General features: G+C 47.2%; 1 protein-coding gene across 2 annotated transcripts in view; it reads left to right on the plus strand.

Annotated features, from left to right (window-relative positions):
• The window catches only part of spns2 (SPNS lysolipid transporter 2, sphingosine-1-phosphate), a 72575-nt gene that overhangs the window by 1149 nt on the left and 50848 nt on the right, over positions 1–20578 (plus strand). For both annotated transcript variants that reach the window (XM_080833653.1, XM_080833652.1), the window contains exon 2: positions 18220–18285. In XM_080833653.1, coding sequence (XP_080689779.1) covers positions 18220–18285 — 66 coding nt within the window. The remainder of the gene's footprint in view (positions 1–18219; positions 18286–20578) is intronic.

The following is a 20578-nucleotide window of genomic DNA, read 5'->3' on the forward strand; positions in this document are numbered from 1 at the left end:
CCTGCTTCTAAGCACAATCGGATATTGCAGTACAACAAAATGCATGGAATCAGAGAAGCTTACAGTGTTAAAGCTCCTCTGAAGGCCTTCCTCGCCGCCCACGTTTCCATAGAAACTAGACCGTGGTTAACCAATTAGTTTTCGTCTAAAAACTTTTCTTCAACGTGATTCTGTAGTAACCTCCTGTTATAACTACTCATTGTAGACTCGCAACACTTCGGAATCCTGTTAAATCTTACTGCCAAAAATGTGTTTTATACCTTTCTATAGCTGCTCTAGGTAACTATCATTAACGTCATTTTCATAGACATGCAGTTATATCGTGTCTTAATGGGCATGGATTAATATGTTTTTAATTATTTTAAAGTTGTGTATGTTCGCCTTTTAAGCCACTGTGATCTTTTTGGAAAGTTATATTCAAAACATGTTTGTGCGTTTTGTAGCCGAATATCAAGTAGCCTACCCTAGAATATGTAAACACAACATTTGACGAGTAACCAAATAGGTCAACATAATAATTTGTCTGTCATTGATACACAAAACATACACACTTTGTGTTTGAATTAATGTGTTCTTTTATCATGCATCAGGATAGAAACTTGCGCACACGGCATTGCCCGATAAGACATTCAGCATCGAAATGGTTAAATGTGGTGCCGCAGAAGCACAGTGTGTAGGCTACTGAATAGTAGCCTAGTAGCTGCAAGACTGATTTTCTAAATGCTATAGGAGGTGCTGTCGCAATAGTTGCTCTCCCATAACAATCATGTTAACCTAGCAAAACCCTTTAGTCATTTTTCCACAATTGAAGACACTGTTTTACTTTCTGATTGTTCGGACTGAACTGAACATGTTAATTGATACAGGTTGTGATTGCATAGGCTATGTAAATCAGTGTTCCAATTTAGTTCGATTGTGATAGCCTACTAGAACGAACGGATATCATTTGACTGAAGAGAGACCAGCGATTTGAGCACAGTCGGGACAACCTAATTAATCGAAACTAGCGATAATGGGTGTTTAATATTAGCCTACTCTTTAAACCAGGAGATACTCGATGATGGTGAAAAGACAGGACTGCAGGAACTCCCTGTAAGCAAGGCTCAGGGTTCAACATTACATAACCGATGAGCTTGTCAGTCTTTGTGTTCCGAAACCGTGGCGAGATTGCGCTGACATGCCTCCCTTATTTGTTGTCATGGTATCTCAAAGAACAATCAATTTACAGTGCAGACTGTTGACAAACATTGATCACCTAGTGTAATGGATGATTAAAGGATGTGAAATGCTGTGCTGATGACACCTCTGTTAACATGTATTGTGTGGTGTAGAATCAGTTTCCAACTGATAACCCTGCTCTCACACTCGCTGGAATGTCAGATTTCTGATGTGCATCCTAATCCTCACTCCTGAACACCGCTAACTGAACCTGAGCACACAGCGTAGATGGAGGGGAGAGAGAAAGTGGGAAGATTTGGTTCAGTGGGGGAGATTGCCGCAGCAGCGGCAGCGGTCCTGGCTGTGTAGTCTGTATAGGAGCCATTCCCCACGGGGGCTAGCTACTGCTGCAGTGAAAGCTTGTTGAGCAGAGAGGTGCGTGGTGGGATGGGGACCCTCTCCAGTTCCTCAGAGTGGGGCTGCTGATGCATTATGCATGGGCTTCTGTTTGCAACAGTCCCCTCGGTGGAAGGAGAGGGGAGAGAGGGCTGACGTAGCAACCCTGCAGAGCATGGTCCAACCACAAAGAGATATGGAGGGTCAGAGAGAGAGAGTGAGGGAGAGAGAGGGGGGGAGGAGAAAGATATAGAGAAGGGGAGGTGGGGTGGAAGTAAGATGATTGCTGGAGGTGGGAGCAAACAAACGAAAAGGAGGAGCAGCCAGAGAGAGAAGATAAATGAAGGAAGGGGGCAGATTACAGAATAAGAGAGACGAAGATGAATGAAGGGGGCAGATTACAGAATAAAAGAGAGGAAGATGAATGGAGGGGGCAGATTACAGAATAAAAGAGAGGAAGTTGAATGGAGGGGGCAGATTACAGAATAAAAGAGAGAAAGATGAATTGAGGGGGCAGATTACAGAATAAGAGAGAGAGAGTAAGATGAATGAGTGTAAAGGTGCAAGGGGAGAGGACAGGATGACACAAGACTCTCACCACATATGCCTGGCCACTAGAGGTCCAGCCTGGCTGTCACTGGCAGTGGGGTAATGAGGTTCAAGCAGTCCCCTCTCCCGAGTGTGTGGCTTAGGTGCAGGGGGAGAAGGGCATGGGGGAGGAGGCTCTCTTAAATCCAGGGGTCACTCCTGGTGGCTTCGCCCTGTGATGAGCTTAATCATGGTTTGTCGATAAGAACACAATAGGAAGATTACTCTAGGAAGTCTCTATCATCTCTGTACACAAAACCTCACACACTTACATGCAGTGCACAGTACACTCGTTTTGTAATTTCTCTGCAGAAACACACTAAGGAAAGGCTTTATGAAGATATAGTCTTTCAATGTGTTTGATATTGAATTAAGCTGACTTGTTGTAAAAAAAAAAAAAAAAGAGAGATTGTTGACAGCAACTGCCAGATGTTGCTGTGAAGGAAGACAGGATTTGATTTGGACTGTTCAACCAAGTCATGTCATTTATTGGCAACACAGTGCTTTTTATTTGCCTTTCCCCTTAGACTGTGGCTACATTTACAAGCTGTGACAGCTCTGGAAAAAATCTATTAAAACGTGTCACTGTAACTTGTTCTTTCTTTCTTTCCTTCATTTCTTTATTTATTTGAGTGCGATCTTTACAGATCCTGTACACTGTGCAAATTAGTCCCGTGTTTGAAACACAAGCTCCCAAACAAATCTCAGGAAGCCAAACCTGAATAAAAAATAAATCTGGCAAAGAAATGTATGAGAATGTCCCATGTCTGTTTCCCTTGAGTCAGTTCCCTGTAATTTGGGTTGGTGTTTAATTGATATCCATATTGAGGAGAGAGTGCAGCAAGGTTCTAATTTGGCCTCCTTCTCCTCCTTGGTAAACAGACGCGGAGGGGAAGCTGTTTTTAGGCAGGCAGTAGAGGTAGCCAAACCCAATATGTAGACACACTGAGAAACGACTGTGTGTGTGTGTTGGTGTGTCAGTCTGTCTATGTCTTTGTGTCTGTATGTGAGTGTGAGTGTTATGCCCTTGCTTTGGTTTGTGTAAGTTAGAGAGAGGGAGTTTCTGGATGTATTTGTGTGTGTGTGTGTATTTGAGTTTGTCTGCTTTTCTGTAAGTGAGTATCTGTGTGCGAGTGTGTGTGAGCATGAGTGTGTGTGTGTATTTGTTTGTGTGAGTGAGTCTGTCTGTCTGTGTGTCTGTATGTGAGTATTAGTGTGTGTGTGAGTGTGTTTGTGTGTGTGTGTGTTTGTGTGTGTTTGTGTGTGTGTGTATGTATGTGTGTGTGTGTGTGTGTGTGTGTGTGGTAGGAGGGCAAAGGGAGAATGCCAGACTGAGACCCCACGGTGCTGGGAGACGGGCGACTGGGGAGACGGGCTCAGCTGTTCTGCCGCGCTCCCCGGTCTAAGGTCGTCTGGGCCCTGGCAGCAGTAACTCTCACACACACACACACACACACACACACACACACACACACACACACAGACAAACGCGGTTGCGCCTTGCAGGGCTTCGGGCCAGCCCATACTTAGCTAGCAAAAATGTAAATGTAAAAAAAAAATCTTTGAAATGTCTTTCTCTCTCTCTCTCTCGCTCTTTCTCTCTCGCTCTCTCTCCCTCTCTCTCTCTTTTCTTCACCCCTGTAAGAGGGTGATCTTTGATGCCTTTGTGAAAAGGCTGAACAGGTGTATGGTTTTTGACTGACAGGCTGACTTGTCCCCTGCTTGACGCTTCCCAGCTGATTGCTTTCAGCAGCTATGTCAAGAGTCAGATCTCCGGGGACCTGGACTGTGAGGGGGAGTACGAATACCAGCCCATGCAGAGGCCGAGGGGGTTACAGACCTTTGAGATTGATTAAATTGGAGGATCATTTCATGCCCGACGAGTTATCGCGGCTGTCTGCCTTCCCTCTCAGCAGACAGGCCCGAGCTGAGGAACAGCTTATCATAAAGACTGGATTAGGTGTTTAGGAGAATTTAGGAGTGAGGTGCAGACGGAAGGCACTTAACGTTATTTGATGTTTTTCGACCCTCCCCATTCTAGTCCACTCACTCCTCCACCCCCTCCTCCCCTCCTCCTTACCCACCACCCTAGCCCTTCCCCAAAGAGGACCAGTTCTGCAATTCCTAATATCTCCTAATCTGGATTATAAGCAAGTGTTAGAGAGCAATAGATTAGTGCTTCTCCTCGAGGCATCTGTGGCTTTGGGCTATTTGTCCTAGTCAAGCTCTTAATTAGGCAGGGAATAATGGAGGAATAATCCAACAGCCCCAAGGAGCAGAGAGAGAAAAAGAGAGAGAGAGAGAGAGAGAGAGAAAGAGAGAGAGAGAGAAAAAGGGGGCGGTCTGAGACAGAGCAATGTAGCCTTCAGCTGAATGTGTGCGCCAGATAGTCAGCTGAGTACCGAACCGTGCAAACCCGCTAGGCCTGTCTTGCTGAGGCTGCGCCCCCGGTGGAGCAACCGCTGCCGCGCACCTCGGGGTGTGGACAACCTCGCTCACGATCACACCTCGCTCAGAGCAAAGAGAAGATGCAGAGGATGGGGCTCCTGCACCTAGAGGATTTTCTGAGAAAGTGAGGAGGGTTTTTTGTGTGTGTGGGTGTGTGAAAGAATAGGAGGTGTTGGTGTAAAATAGCACAGGTTGTCACACTCAGACGAAACAGCCTTAAGCGTTGTAAAATGTTAAATAGGAAATAAATTGAGGATAAGACTTCCCTTGAGTGTGTGTGTGTGTATGTGTATGCAACGCGCATGTACACACGTTGACACATTTCAAAGCTTTTAACACATTTTTCAGGCTACCGACTCAATCTCTGCCTAGAGACACTTCCAAAAGAGAGCGGCCACCCGTAATAAGCTCACTACTAATTGGCAGCCTGTTAGCCAATTAAACTTTGAGGTTCGCCTCAGTCACTTCAGGGCTGGCTGCCGTGTCCCCTGCCTTTCTCTCGGCCCTTTATTGCATTCATATGAAAGGCTCCCGAAACAACAACAAAAAAAAGCCTCAGTAATTGAGTTTATGGGCTCTCCTCCTCCCTCCCATGCTGGTCCCAGTGAGCCCTAGATGGATTCTGTCTTCTTTTAGTGCGTCTCTCCATTTGGCTGAGAGCAGTATCTCAGGGCCCGGTCCCCTTTTGTGTTGATATCAAAAGCAGTCCTTTCATTGTGCACTGCTCGGAGGTTGTATTTTACTCCTGACAGGACCCTCTCATGTGATATATTGAGGCATAAAGTTTGGGCTTAAACGTTGTCTTAAGTGCGTTATTAATGAGCATGATGTATTTGATAACCGCTCTCAAGTTTACTCAATGACAGTTAAAGTTTATATTCGTCATAACAATACTTTATGCTCTGCTTTTTGATAAAATTGGTAACTGGGAATTTCCCTCTGTTTGACTTCTACCAGACGACCGGTTACCATCTCTCCTGTGTTTGCTTTGGAGAAGCATACCTCGTGTGTGTTTTCACTGGGTCAGATTTAGCGGACGTGTGCTCTCTCTGTAACAGGAGCGCCCTGGAATTAGACAGAGCCTCTTCTCCTTGTGACGCTGCGCCCCCTTTCATGTGGCCGCCGCTGTCATTACCCAAAGAGCTGTGCCATTTCCGTGACAACCAACCGCCGCTAACTCAGCATGGCTTGAGTCGGATCGTGAGGTTTTAGGGGTGGCGGGGTGGTAGAGTGATGGTCAGCTGACCCACGGGGCAACTTCTGTGTGTAAAACTGCACTGGTTGGTTACATCGTCCCAAGAGAAGATGGTGTTGGGGGGACGAACACACTCTGGGTCGAACACACTCTGGGTCCATCGCTCCCCCCCCCCGTTTCCCTCTGTGCCAGCAGCTCCGATGATAATCGTGCACAAGATGGCCAGTCTAAACAAGCATTCGTGTTTGTTTTTCAAGTGAGTGGGGTGGGGTGTGGAGAGGGAGGGAGCTCGCTCTCCAGTGTCGTGTTTGTTTGATTTGCAGTGACCCTTTCCGTGTAATTGGCCGCTGTCTGGCCGTTTAGGTCTTAGCGTGTTCAAACAGACATCGGGAGAGGAAGTGCGATAATGAGAGGGACTCATGGCTGTCTTTGGTGTCAGGTCCTTGTAGTCAGAGTCAGTTTATTTTTTGGGATTTAAGGCCATTAAGTTGATAGGTTTGAAGAGCTGAAGGGTAGGACCGGACGGGTTACTAGCCACACCTGTGTTTCTCCTCTCTCCATGCTCAGGTATGTGAGAGCTGGGTTTGGTGTGTGTCACTCAGAATCCCAACGCTGTCCTCAGGCATCGGCTTAAACTGAGGAGACCACAGCCCACTAATGGGCTACACTCACTGGCCATGCTAAATATTGTGTGTGTGTGTGTGTGTGTGTGTGTTTTACCTGGCCATGAGTTCATCAGCTATGTAAGGACAGTGTCATTATCTATTCCTCAACTTCAATAACATGGGATGGGTTAAGAAGATGGGGTCAACAAAAGCCACTGGGGAGATTTAGAAAGAGCCTCAGAATGGTTTTGATATTTGATGATGTTTATGAGCCTGAAGTCTCCCTAGTATTGAAAGAGGAAAAAAAGCCGGGATTTGCAGGACTTTACTGGCATCTCTGCACACTCAGCCCTTTTTCTCTGTCCTCTCTGCCCTTGTCTCTCTTTTACACACACACACGCATGAATGCCACCCCCCCACCCACCCACCAACACTCACACAAACAGACACACACTCACACACACACACACACACACACACACACACACACACACACACACACACATAAACACACAAACACACACACACACACACACACACACACACACACACACACACACACACACTCATACCCATAACGATAAAAATGATTTTCTAACCTAGAGGAATACCATGTATTAGCATCTCTGTAAATGTCCCATTAAATGGATGCTCTTCTACGGCTCTGCATCTCACGAGTTTAACATGCGCGTCACACAGACATCACTGCCCTCTCGCCACCCACTGGACACACACACACCAACGTCACCAAGTGAGGAGCGACCACAGCACAGCCTATTCTAAATGGATTAGCTAGGCACCCCAGCACCAGGGGAGAGCACTAAGAGCATGAGCACTGCAGTCTCCAGCCCCAGTGGTGCGCCTGACAGCAGGGAAGTGTGGTTTTCTTGAGCTTACCAGCGGGACAGTAAGTCCCTCAGTTCATCGACCACCGCTGACCTTAATCTGTTCCATAGAGTTATTTGACTCATTTTTTATTTCAGCTTCATGTTGGTAGATGAATTATTCAGAGGGGATTCATGAGGAGATCTATTTTTTTCCTGGATAATGAGTGTCGTTATATATATGTTCCGCTCTCTTTTTCTTGTGCTAGACAAAGTAAATATTATATTGGCTTTTTCTGGACTGGTGGTCCAGTTGAAAGCAGATACTTAGAGATATTTTGGGTCAGCATAGCTTATCTGACTTTAGCTTTTTGTCCCCCTAAAGGAGCAACTGGAAGTTGGCCACTTTGGCTAAAATAATATTTAGACTAGGTTTTACTGCACGGCTGTATTTACAGGGGATCTGTAGTCTTTTAGGCAAGCATGCCATCTCTTCCGCCCATTCACAAGTGACAGAGTAAATAATCAATAGTGTGGATTACGCAATGGGCTTATCCTTCATGTGGCCCTAGTTTTTAAGTTTTTTTCTCTCTCTCTCTCTCTCTCTCTCTCTCTCTCTCTCTCCTTCTCTCTGCTGTATAAAGACATGTGTGTTGTGTATGTGTGTCAAAAGCTTTCCCGTGGCCAGGGTTAATATCTGATGTTATCCACCCCTCTCTATGACTGTTGTGCACCAGCGCTCCAAACTCTGCCTGTGAGGGCCAGTGACCCTTGGAGGACTGTGTCTAAATTAGGGCGCTGACCTCTCTCTAACGTGGAGATGTCTCTGTTAACGAGCAAGTCAAAGGGCAAGCCCCCTACAACAGCTTAGATGAGACAGCAATCCAGCCCAGTCTTTAAAAAGCTTCTGTTTGTCAATCTGAGCGTGTGTGTGTGTGTGTGTGTGTGTGTTTATATGTGTGTGTGTGTGTGTGTGTGTGTGTGTGTGTGTGTGTGTGTTTGCAGTGTAAGAGATGATCGAGGGTTTCTTTTAGAGGAAGATACATATGATTTATTGCCGAACTGACATTGTCTGGAGGGTGCTGCTGTAAGGTTTGCATTTGTATCACCTATTATCAACTGTTTGCACGTCAATTGCACCACTAGATAAAGAGGTATGCCTTTCCTAGCGGTGCATATTCTATACACTTATCAATGCTCCTGCAGGTCTGCAGATGTGCAAATATTTACTCTCACATTTACTTCCTGCTATGTGTTTTGAAGGAGCCTATCTTACACACAAACACACAACACACACACACACACACACACACACACACACACACACACACACACACACACACACACACACACACACACACACACACACACACACACACACACGCACACATGCACACACATACACACAGGCTTATCCACACACAGTTAACATATTTAACAGCGGCTGAAGCACCATTCCTTAAGGCACTGTTTTGAGCCCATTTTGATCTATGCTTTTCTGTCTGTTGGAAAAAAAAGGTTGACAGTACTGGATGAAAAACCTCTGAGAAATACTGTACGCGTACACTGTGTGCCCCTCTGCTGACTGAAAAACAAGTCCACACCTTTTATCGCTGTTGAAATGAGGCCGATTTATTGAGTTTTATTGCTGTGAAAGACGGATTATTCCATGCAACTATTTTCATAACCGCCAAAACAATCAACCACACATCGCTTCCTCTGACGATCACAAAAAATGGAATTTCTCATTCATGAATTCATGATAAATTGGAGAGATCCTACAAGGAGATGAAACACAGTGTTTGTAAAAGTGGCAAAGAAAACAATGCTTACCGAGACCATACCCAACCAGAAAGCACTGCGGAGTGTAAGAAAGTGAGTCATGGGGAGAGAAAAGAGACATTTATCGTTATTATCATAAACACACACTGGACAGTCCTGATCGGTCCATTTATTTCAACCCCCCATACTCTCGAACCTGAGGGCTACATTTAGCAGACAATAATGAGTGCACTGCTAGCAGAGGCAGTGGTGGAAATGGATGCTGGTAACATTGAGATGTCCTTCACTGGGGTCCCTCCCTCTCCATGGGGGTTTGGGCAAGTGGGTTAAGAGTGGGCGATGTGCGCACACACACACACACACACACACACACACACACACACACACACACACACACACACTCAAATCCCCCTGGCAACTCATTTCAGACTCCAGCTAAGGGAGGGAATCAGTTAATGACAAAGAAAAAAAGACAAGAATCTGTGTCGAGTACTCTGGGAGGTGTGACAAATATGTGACTTTTGATTCGGAGATAAAGATAAAGAAAACAACGATGTACACGCTTATGTAGATTCCCACTGCGTTTATTTTAGGTAGCATTTGAGCATTTTTTAGCAAGTGTGATAACTTATGTTGCTTGTGAGCTGTGCATAGCGGGGGTAATGGTGATAGGTCTGTGCTTTTCTATCGGCTTGAACGATGGGCCTGGGCTCACTCCATCCATCATAATTACCCTGTGCGGGGGCAGAGGAGGAACTCAGGGGCGGTGAGGCATCAAGAAATGCCCCGTGTCTCTGTCTGCACGCTCTCCCAGAAGCACCTGTTTGGCAACTCTGAGTCAGGAGTAATAGACTTAGAGTGCTAATGCACACGACGCATGCCAGCAAGGTCTATATGGGCGTTGCTGTGGATGCGTGGACGTGCATGTTTTTAGATCAGCAACGCCGTCGGTCGGGCCAGCGCAGCCATTTACAACCGAGGCAGATACTGACCTAAATACAGGCACCACGCTCCACTGGACCCATGGCTGTAATTATTCGCCAGCCACTCGCAGGGTCGTTTGGATTTGTTTTGGGAGAGACGACTATGGATGATTGTGGCCGTGGTGGCAGCGGGAGCCCTATGTGCAGTGCTGACTGACCGGCACGACTGCAGCTTATTGATGCTAAATTGAGCTGAAAAAAGGGAAGTAGAAAAATAGAAAGCACAGCCTTCAGCTCTGTTTTTAGAGCCCAGGGCCTGCCTGATCAACTCACGCCTGCCTTAATTGCTCTCTCTCGCTTTTCTCTCTTTCTCCTCATCCCTCACTTTCTCTCAAGCTGCCTTTACTGCCCTCCTCCCCTTCCTCCTCCCCTTCCTCCTCCTCCTCCTCTCCAGCTCCATCTCTCCATATTTTATCCTCTCTGCTGCTCTGAGACTGCTGCTGGCCCTCCCTCACCGTTTGAAGCGGCATCGATCCGCTCCAGTCCCCCTTGTCAGACAAATCAAAGGAGAAGCGGCGGCTTAAACTCAATCAAGGCTCGCGGAGCAGGGAGCTGGAGTCTGTGGTGGGCCTGGTGCCGCAGTGGCTGAAGACAACACCTATATTATATTTATATTATGCCGGGGCCCCCCGGTCTGATTAACGTACACGAAAGGCGAAACGAGAGAAAGAGAGAGGAGTGCTCCACGTGTGCCCGAGCGGTCGTAATTAAGGCGGATGATCAAACTCTTTTCTTCGCTAATTATGAAGTGAGTCAGGCTTGGGTGTCCCCCCCCTGGCGAGGCCCACCCACAACACAGAGGAAGAGAGGCAGAAGATGACGTGTAGAGAGAGAGAGAGAGAGAAAGAGAGAGAGAGAGAGAGAGAGGGGTTACAAAATCTCATTAAAAGAAAAAAAGCTGTGTGTAAAAAGAAAAAAAGCTGTGTGTAATTACTGTAATCCTCGGCTGCGTTATGTAAAATTAAAAAACCGAGTGTGTGGTCGAGCACATGGCAGACGTGTTCTGTGTGCGGAGAGTGGTGCTGTGGATAGAGCTTCATAGACACTGTCAGATAAAGAGAGAGAGCGATAGAGAGTAAAAGAGAGACAGCGAGAGAGAGAGACAGAGAGAGAGAGACATATATAGAGAGAAAGAGAGACAGGGAGAGAGACAGAGAGAGAGAGAGAAAGAGAGACAGGTAGAGAGACAGAGAGAGAGAGAGAGAAAGAGAAGCAGATAGAGAGAGAAAGAGAGAGAGGTAGACAGACAGATAGACAGACAGAGAGAGTGCTAGGCGAGTGGGCAATGGGTAATTGAGGAGCCTGACAGTGGATGACTGGAGCTCTGGAGCCTCTTGTTACATTCCGCTGGTGGAGAGCTGCTGTCACTCTGCCTGCCTGTCTGCCCTGTGTGCGTGTGTGTGTGTGTGTGTGTGTGTGTGTGTGTGTGTGTGTGTGTGCGCGCACACATGCCTGCACTCTCCTGGGCCTGGCAGGCATGCTGGGACAAACCAAAGGGCAGGAGAAAGACGCGACTGAGATTAAGAAACACCAGCCATGCTGATTGGGACCGCATGCTGTACACACAATTAGAGGATTTTCATAGCCTCTCACACACACACACACACACACACACACACACACACACACACACACATGCACACACACACACACACACACACACTCCTCTCAAGCTTGTGAAGCGTTGCATGAAAAGCATCTTGTTCTCCTGACTCAAAGGAGCCCCGGCAGACATGCTTGGGAGTGATACGGGATCACAGCTCCTGCACTAGTGCTGGCTGCGGCAGCGGCGCTAAACGCCTTGGCTGGCTCTCGTCGCCAGCCCGCTAACGCTCTCGCCATACGCACGAGTCACGACCCCCCTGAGCGCACACAAGCAGATAATGCTGCCGTGAATTATTGATGCGCTATATATGGTGAGTGCTGTCTGTGCAGCAATGTAGAACCACTCCCCCGTCTCTGTTCCTCCCCTCCTCCCACTTTCCCTCTGTATCTATCTCTTTCTTGCTCTCTTTCTCGCCTTCTCTATCTGTCTCTCTTTCTCTTTCTCCCTCCAGTCTCCCTCTTTTCTTGCCCACTCTCTCTTTCTTCAATGAAATATTCATCAGCCCAGTGGCTCTCTGAGGGTGAGGTATACTTGGTTCTGTGCATACAGCTATTTCTTACTAATTGTGGTGCGAGCAAACACAGACACACACAGACACACACACACACACACACACACACACACACACACACACACAGACACACACACACACACACACACACACACACACACATTCGCTTTCTCAATAGCTACAATGTGTGTGGGAGAGAGGTAGCTATAGGCTAACTAGTTTGATTTCCACTGAGCTTGTGTAATGATAAATATAAAGTGTAGCTTTGCAGGCATAAAAAAGCTGGGGAACTCCAAACGCAGAAGCCAAAAACGCCAACGTTTAGTCACAGCCCCCATTGCAGACGTTAGCAGTGGTAGAGGAAGTGCAGTGGAAAATGCCCCCACCTTCCCCCCTGTTTTTCTGGGCGGTGTGGCGCAGGGCAGTGTGAGGACCCCGTCGGTCAGGAGCCCGCCGTCAGGCCGCCATCAGACATATTTGTGGTCAGCCCTGATTTCTGCTCAAGCCACTGGGAGCTGAGCGCAGTCATGTAGGACTGGCAAATGGGATCACATACACACGTACACACACAGACACACAAACACAGACACAAGAACACGCACACGCACACACTCACTCAAACACTCACATATACGCACAGGCATGAGCATACACACACCCACACACACTCCAGCTGTGAGATTCTGTATTGATCTGCTTTAGAGTGATTGCGGGATGTTTCCTCCTCAAGCCGCAATATCTGCCTCTGTCAGCAGCGCATGGTCAGGCCACCCCTGGTGGCACCAGAAGAACGAATGAATGAATAACTACCAGAGGAGAGAGAGACAAAGAGAAAGAGAGAGAAAGAGAGTGGGAGAGAGAGGAAGCGTGATCTTACCGCTGAGAGTAGTGTTTCACGGGATATGGAAATGTGTGCTTGGACACAGGTTCACATGCAGTGTGACCTGATGCAGTCATCTCCTCCTCTATGCTCATCACTCATTCCTTCCCACCCTCCTTTCCTTCCTTCCTCCCTCCCCTCCCCTCCCTCTTTTAACACTGCTCTGCTAAATGGGGCAAACATCTCTCTCTGTCTCTTTCTCTCTTTCTCTCTCTCTCACTCTCTCTCTCTCTCTCTCACTCCTCTTCTCCTCCTAGCCTACTTTGCTGTGATCTGAAATAGCGTTGGGGCGGGGGTCTTCAAATCCCTGTTGAGGATTGGGAAATTAGGTCTGACCAGCACAGCTCTATTCTCTCTCCCTCTCCCTCTCCCTTTCTCTCTCTCCCTCTCCCTCTCCCTCTCCCTCTCCCTCTCCCTCTCCCTCTCCCTCTCCCTCTCTCTCTCTCTCGCTCTCTCTCTCTCTCTCTCTTCCTCCGTCTGAGCCAGCTGAAGGGTGGTTTGTCTGGGTCCTAAAAAAGTGTGTGCTTCAGTCTGAATGAGGGTCAGTGTGGGCTCTCTGCGGAATCCACTAGGGTTTGCTCACGGGAGCCATATGCATCGCTCCCGTTTCTTTTCGATGGGAAAAATACATCAAGAATAATAAACGTTTGGCAAAAAAACATGGCTATGTTTATCACCCGTCACACATTTCAAGACCCAACTCTAAGTAGCGTTGTTAAGGCACCACTGTCGTGTGCTGTAGCTAACCTCTGCCCCAATTGGATTCGGGATGCTTGTAAATGCTCTTTGATTTAATGGGAAGGAATTATTTCCAAACGTGCCCTAGAGCTCTCTCGATCTCCCAACAAGGCAGATACATTTAGAAATAACACCAGGACACAATATTAAAATAACACCCATCACATGAGCAGGGCTATATGGCTGTCTGATGCGTCACTCTCCCTCCGCTGCCCCCCCCCCCCCCCCCCCCCCCCTCCCCCGAGGACCAGCCCAGAATAACCCAGGCCAAGTCAATCCAGTGATATGCATCCACAGGGACGTATAAACACCCACAATGCACTTAATAGATTGTGGCATGCAGGGCCACCCTGACACAACCTTAGACGAATCCATGGACAGAGCAGTGGATGTCTGGAGACAGATTATCCAAGAGTCCATTACCTCCGTTGGTAATCGAATGCGTGATTTTTCTCTCCCTTCCCCCGCTCTCTGCCTCTAACGTGGGCAGCCCCTGGGTCTGTCTGTAGTGAATCCACTATGCACGGCGAGTTTAGGCAGACCTATGTGAGTTTACTGCATGCACACACACACACACACACATACACACACATACACACACACATGCACACACACGTGTCCCCTTGAGATCCGGAGCACCTTGCAGTTGCCACCATAATGGCTCCATTTATGTGAGGTATGAATGAGGAGCCCTGAATGCTTGGGGCTGGGCCATGGGGCCGGGGCCATTCTTGGGGGTGTTTGAGAGAGTGAGCGAGCGAGCGAGCGAGCGTGGGCCCAATGATAGGAGGCTGTGTCAACACGCCAATGCAACATTTCCAGTACGAATAACACACACTGTGTCCCCATGCACAATGGGCTCTGTCTCCTGCTATCTTGACAGCCTTGAGAAGGCAGCGTCTGCTCACTCGCATGCTCAGTTATTCTGCTTTTGAACGTTGGCAAACTCAATTGGCTGGAGAGGAGCTTTTTAAGACCCACCCCAAGGCTGCTGTGCTGAGCTGTCTGTGCGGGTTCTCGTTCTGCATCCGAGGCTTACTCTTTCCCGTGGCATGGTGTTGATTGGGACAGTAGCAGGCAGGGCTGCATTCCTCCACCTGCTACGCACCTGAGCTCAGCTCCACCTCGCCTCAGGGGCCTGCCTCCACCTCAAGGGATGCTGCTGGGTCAGAGGTCTGGGCTGAAGCTGCTGGGAGCTGAATCAAAAAATGGGTTTGTGGAGCGCTGAACTGTTGATCTGCCAGTTCTACAAGGTTTAATGACAGAACTTGGGTGCTGGAATGAGGAAGAGGATTAGTCAGTGCGAGGCTACCGCAGTTGTAGGGGAATCAGCCAAATGAGGAAGCTGGGTCTAACCTTCTTGGTTACACTGTCAGTTTCATTTCCTGTGTGTTTGTCTTGTCTGACTTGTGGTCTGCATCCAGAGAGTGTTGTCAAAACAAAACCAATCCGTTACATCAGAAATCTCTATCCGTCAGTCAAAGTGGTCCAACATCGCTTGACATTACAAACTTCACCTCTTTAAACATGTTTTTTTTTACTCTGAGCGCTGACTTGTCCGGGGTTAAACATCTTGCTTATTGTGTTATGTTTCACTTGAGGCTGGGGTCAAGGGCGGGGTGGGAGAGGGGAGGAATGAGGCAAAAGAGCGAGGAGGTAAATCTCAGAGGAGAAGAGGAACAGACATCAAGCAGGAAGCACACGGCTGCTTGAAGGGCACTCTTTGGTCACGCCTACGGAACTTGGCTGGCCCACTTACACACAGCTTATCTAGATAAGGTCTATTTCACTCTGAGGTTGGCTTCCGCTCATACCTGCTTGAGGTGTTCTGCATATTTGTCTTTTATCTTTTATCAGAACGTGGAGATAGCATTGAGGGTTTCCTCTGATTATGCTGCCCACTGCCTGGCCACCTCGTGCCAAAGGATAAACAGCAGACCACTATGATGTGGTTGTGTTTGCACACAGACACACACACACACAGACACACACACCGACACACACACACACACACACAAACAGAGGGTTAAGAGTATTTGGCTGGAGGGCTCTGTGCTGCTCTGTGTTTTTGGCGGGTGTGGCACGCCAGGTGCTGACTTGGTAGGAGACAGGAGCACTCCACCATCTGGTCCAGGGATCCCCCTCCCAGCAGGGCCTGAGCCAGCCTGGCTAATGAGAGATATGCCCCAGTGGAGAGTGAGGGGGAGAGAGAGAGGGATAGAGAGAAAAGAAGGAAAAGAGAGAGAGATGGAGTGAAAGAGACAAGAGCAAGAGATGGAAAGAGAGAGGAAATCAGACAGAGAATGATGAAATTGTCGGACAATTGTGAAATGCCAAAGTGAGCGGAGGTTGGTTTTTTGAAGCAGTTATTAGCCAAAGGTTGACGTAAATCAAAACAGTGTCTTTCCTATTGTGATTCATATGACACTGGGTGTTGGTTATGGACAGAAATAACAAGACACTTTGCTAACACAGGTAAATGATTAGCTCAGTGGTTTAGTCACCGCACTCCTCTAGTGTTGCCGTGGCGAAAGAATGCTCGCCGGTTGTGCCGGAATGTGGCAGCTGGTGATTCTCGTGTGACAGGAATGTCACATTTGTTACCGAGTTGCAGGCAGACAGACAGGCAGGCAAGTCCACACCTGCCCCCGCCTTAGTTTCTGTCTGTTACCGGACTGTGACTCTGTGTTGACAAATAAATGATGGTGACAACACACGGAGGGGCGGCTCAAACAATAACACCAGCCAGAAGAGAACCTGTGCACAGCTCCACACTTTGCCGCCTGCTTTCCATCTGCCGCACAGTTGTGGTCCCAGTCTATTTTTACAACTCTGATGTCAAATATATGACTCATTTATTAAAGTAGCTGTGGTTTAATCAGGACAGTGCCAAAGGTCATGTCCCACTTACGGCAGTGGAAGATGTTTTCACACGCTAAATTTACTGTACATGATCACTGTCACTTAGGTAAGTAAATATGGTTCCTGCTTTGATAACGGCAGTAAAAATGCCCGCTATCAAAGCAGCTATTTTTAGGGTGTTGATAGAGTGTCTCTTTCATAGCACAGCTGAATAAGGGCTCCCTGCTCTCTTCTCTGTTCTGACACGGCTGACAGAGGATCTGCTGTTGCAGTCTGGAGACGTCTCTCTACTCCATATTCATGGCTCAGTCTCTCTCTGTCTCTCTGTCTCTCTGTCTCTGTCTCTCTCTCTCTCTGGGCCTGGCTGTCAAACACAGCCGCTGTGCCTGGGTGCCCCTCTGAGGCTGAGGCTCTTGTTCTCACACCAGCAGCAGGCCAGCTGAGCTCCTAACAGATGGATGGAGCCAGAGGATGCCGAACGAGGGCTGGTGGTGAAGACCAGGGAGTGTGTGGTCGGCAGGGAATAGCTGATGAAATAAAGTGGATAGTAGATAGTTGATAGTGGATAGGAGAGCGGAGGGCTGCTGCAGTGTGAGGAGATGAGAACAGGCTGTACTTGTTGCCTTGGGTGTCATTCTGCTGCTGATTCGTTTGTAGAGAAGAGTAAGAGGGAGAGGAGGTGGCTCTATCTTCCTCCTTCCTCTATCTCTTTCTTTCTTTCTCTCTGTGTGTTTTCTCTCTCTCTCTTACACACACACACAAACACACACACACACACACACACACACACACACACACACACACACACACACACACACACACACACACACACACACACACACACACACATACACACAGACTGACCATGACACAAATAGAGAGCTTACACTGCTGATGACAAGGTGCTCAGCTGTTCCCATGCCGTTGCATGCCTCACAAACACAGAGACGCGGCTCATTGGGAACAGAAGGCGTGAACTCTGCGTAGGAGGCAATACTGTGGCTGTCACACACACACACACACACACACACACACACACACACACACACACACACACACACACACACACACTCAGTTTCATATGAAAATTGTTGTAGTGGCAGAAGCAGGAAGTTATCCTGTGTCATTGGCTGGGTGACTTATCTCTTTGTGCGAAAAGCAGGTTAATATTTCGGCACCTCAAATTGATGCTTCCATTGTGGCAGAATTAATCGTCCCTCTCTGAAGTATGCGGTTCAGGCGCTTTTGCCTTGGGCTCCAACATGACTTAAATGCTGCTTTTTAATTTACAGTGGCGAATGACTGAGTGCGTGTGCGTGTACTAGTGTGTTTGTGTGTGTGTGTGTGTGTGTGTGTTTGTGTGTGTGTGTGGTTTACACAGACCTGCAGCCTTCAGCTATATCATATCAAAAACAACGAATCAAACAGTTGTTCTACTTGGCATCCCTTGGTAATGTCCCATGTCTCAGACAGAGCGAAACCATTCCCATCATTACCCCTTTTTACAACAGTGTCATTACTTCATTAACAGGCACCGCTGCTGTCATTACAAGCCTTTTTGCTAATCCTTGTCTCTAATTTACAGGAGTATAATATGCGCTTAAAAACCTCTCTAATGAGCCCTTCTTCTCTCTCACTCTTAGGTGTTTTGCTTGACATCCAGCAGCATTTTAAAGTATCTGACAGTGGAGCCGGCTTGTTGCAAACGGGTAAGTCTCCTTCAATCCCTAAATTACGGTGTTGCACCCCTTTTGCCTGTGTTACACATACGCACGCATACATCCATGGAAATGCACACACACACACGAACACACACTCACAAGCACACACACACACACACACACACACACACACACACACACACACACACACACACACACACACACATACACACATACACACACACACCAACACACACACACACACACACACACACACACACACACACACACACACACACACACACACACACACACACACACACACACACACACACACACACACACACACACACACACACAAACAAACACACACACACACACCTTTCATGAGTGAGGGAGCCATTACCGAAAGATGCTAAGCTCCTTGAAGCCCAAGTGATTGGGACAACAAAAGGATAAAGGAGTATGCTTGAGGTCCTTCACCTTTAAAAGGGCCCTCTCTCCCCTCTCACCCTCCCCATCTCCCTAAGCCTGGGTAATTGACTGGCCTTAAACCACTTGTTTGGTTGTGGCAAAAACAGGCAGAAGTCTGTCACGTATGTTGGGCTGGTCTCTAAGGTGCCCTTGAAACGAAGTCTAGTTTCACACGAATCGAATCTTTTAATTTCATAAGGACGGAGCCTGGTAACGAGAGATCTGCATAAGGACCGACAGTAGTAGTAGCTGTAGTACATACCCCACGCCTGTGGGTGGCGCTTTAGCGCTGCTACAGACAACTGAAAAAACTTGAAAAACGTAGAAGAAAAGACAAGACAGCACACGGTAAAGGAGCACAGCACACGGATAAACACATTACACAAGACATTCAAGCTCCAATTAACAACATTACATTATGGTGGTTTATAAAATCAGTGGTCAGACTAAAGGTTATGCGAAAATTAATTATATTTTCTATTGATAATAAGAGTTTGGAACAGTACAACATGACATGTCTGTCATCCCATTTCCCATGAGGCTTTGCTCCGACCATTTTAACACATTTTATTTGTGGTCATGAAAGTTATGTAACGTCTGAATAAAAAGAATTAGATCAAGATAGGAGGCTAAACAAAAATCAGTAGGCTGGATTAATGAGAGTGAGTTCCAGACACACCATTAGTGAGATGTAAAGGGATAACAAGTGTTATATATATTGGTTGGAGATCGCCTGTGGATCACGTGGGACGTCATCAGGTTGCGTGAATCCGTGCAGACGAACACCAACCCCCGTACCGATTCAAATCTACTCACTTTCTACCCCCAATTTGGATCGTTGCGGATACCGTGTGCGGATAGAGAGTGTTTGTCTAAATGATAGGGCTATCTGTATTATGAACTTTACGGACGAAGACAAACTAGACTTCGTCTGTACATGGCCTAAGTCTCCTTGTCATAAATATACACTGAATGCTCTATAAGAATAGAGTTTAAACACAAGGCAGACAAAGACACAGAAGCTACACTATAATTATGTTTTAATTCTTTTAATTGCATTAGAGAGTAAAAACATATGGACATGGTCTGTTGATATGTAATTGTAAAGTAATGGCTTTTCATACCATTTTAGGTGGTAGTTACACCGAAGGTTGGAGTTTCCATGTGAAGTTAACACTGGTGTAATTCACCAACACTGGATCAACACTGGGTCTTCGTTTAATCTGCTGTATTTTAGGTTTCTGCCGTGCAGTCTACCTACCAAAGCCCATATAGATTAAAAAAAATAACATACACAAAGCTGTCAAGCTGTCAGGGACACAATTCTACAAACGATATGGAAAATAAGAGAGAGCTGTGTGCTGGTAAGAGGCTCATTCCTGCCTGTGCTGAAATAACTACCCTGTGCTCCAGAGAAAGGTTCCTGTGAGGCAGCTAGCCGGGACGTGGAATTCTGGAGTTTTGGGCAAGGCTTCCTGTGTCAGAGCAGGCCCAATGAATCCACCTTTTGTGAGGGAGTGTCTTTCACAGGAACTCCCATTAGAGATGGAGGCCCTCTGTGCAGCCCCGCTCTGGCTGCTGTCAACATACTGACACGCACACGCACAAGCACACGCACACGCACACACACAGATCCAATCAAATATCACACTAGCACACGAACATACAGACTCACCATGTACACACACAGACGCACACACATACACACACACATAGACACCCAAAAAAAACAACAGGCAGACACACTTAGTTTCGCTGATTCAGTTTCGCTGGTTCATTGAGTCAGGGAAATGAGAATCATAATTTCCTTTTTACCTGAAATTATATCTGAGTCATTTACTGTAGATGAAACGTTTTTAAATAATTT

Source organism: Sprattus sprattus (genome assembly GCF_963457725.1).
Source record: "Sprattus sprattus genome assembly, chromosome: 1".
Taxonomy (NCBI): Eukaryota; Metazoa; Chordata; class Actinopteri; order Clupeiformes; family Clupeidae; genus Sprattus; species Sprattus sprattus.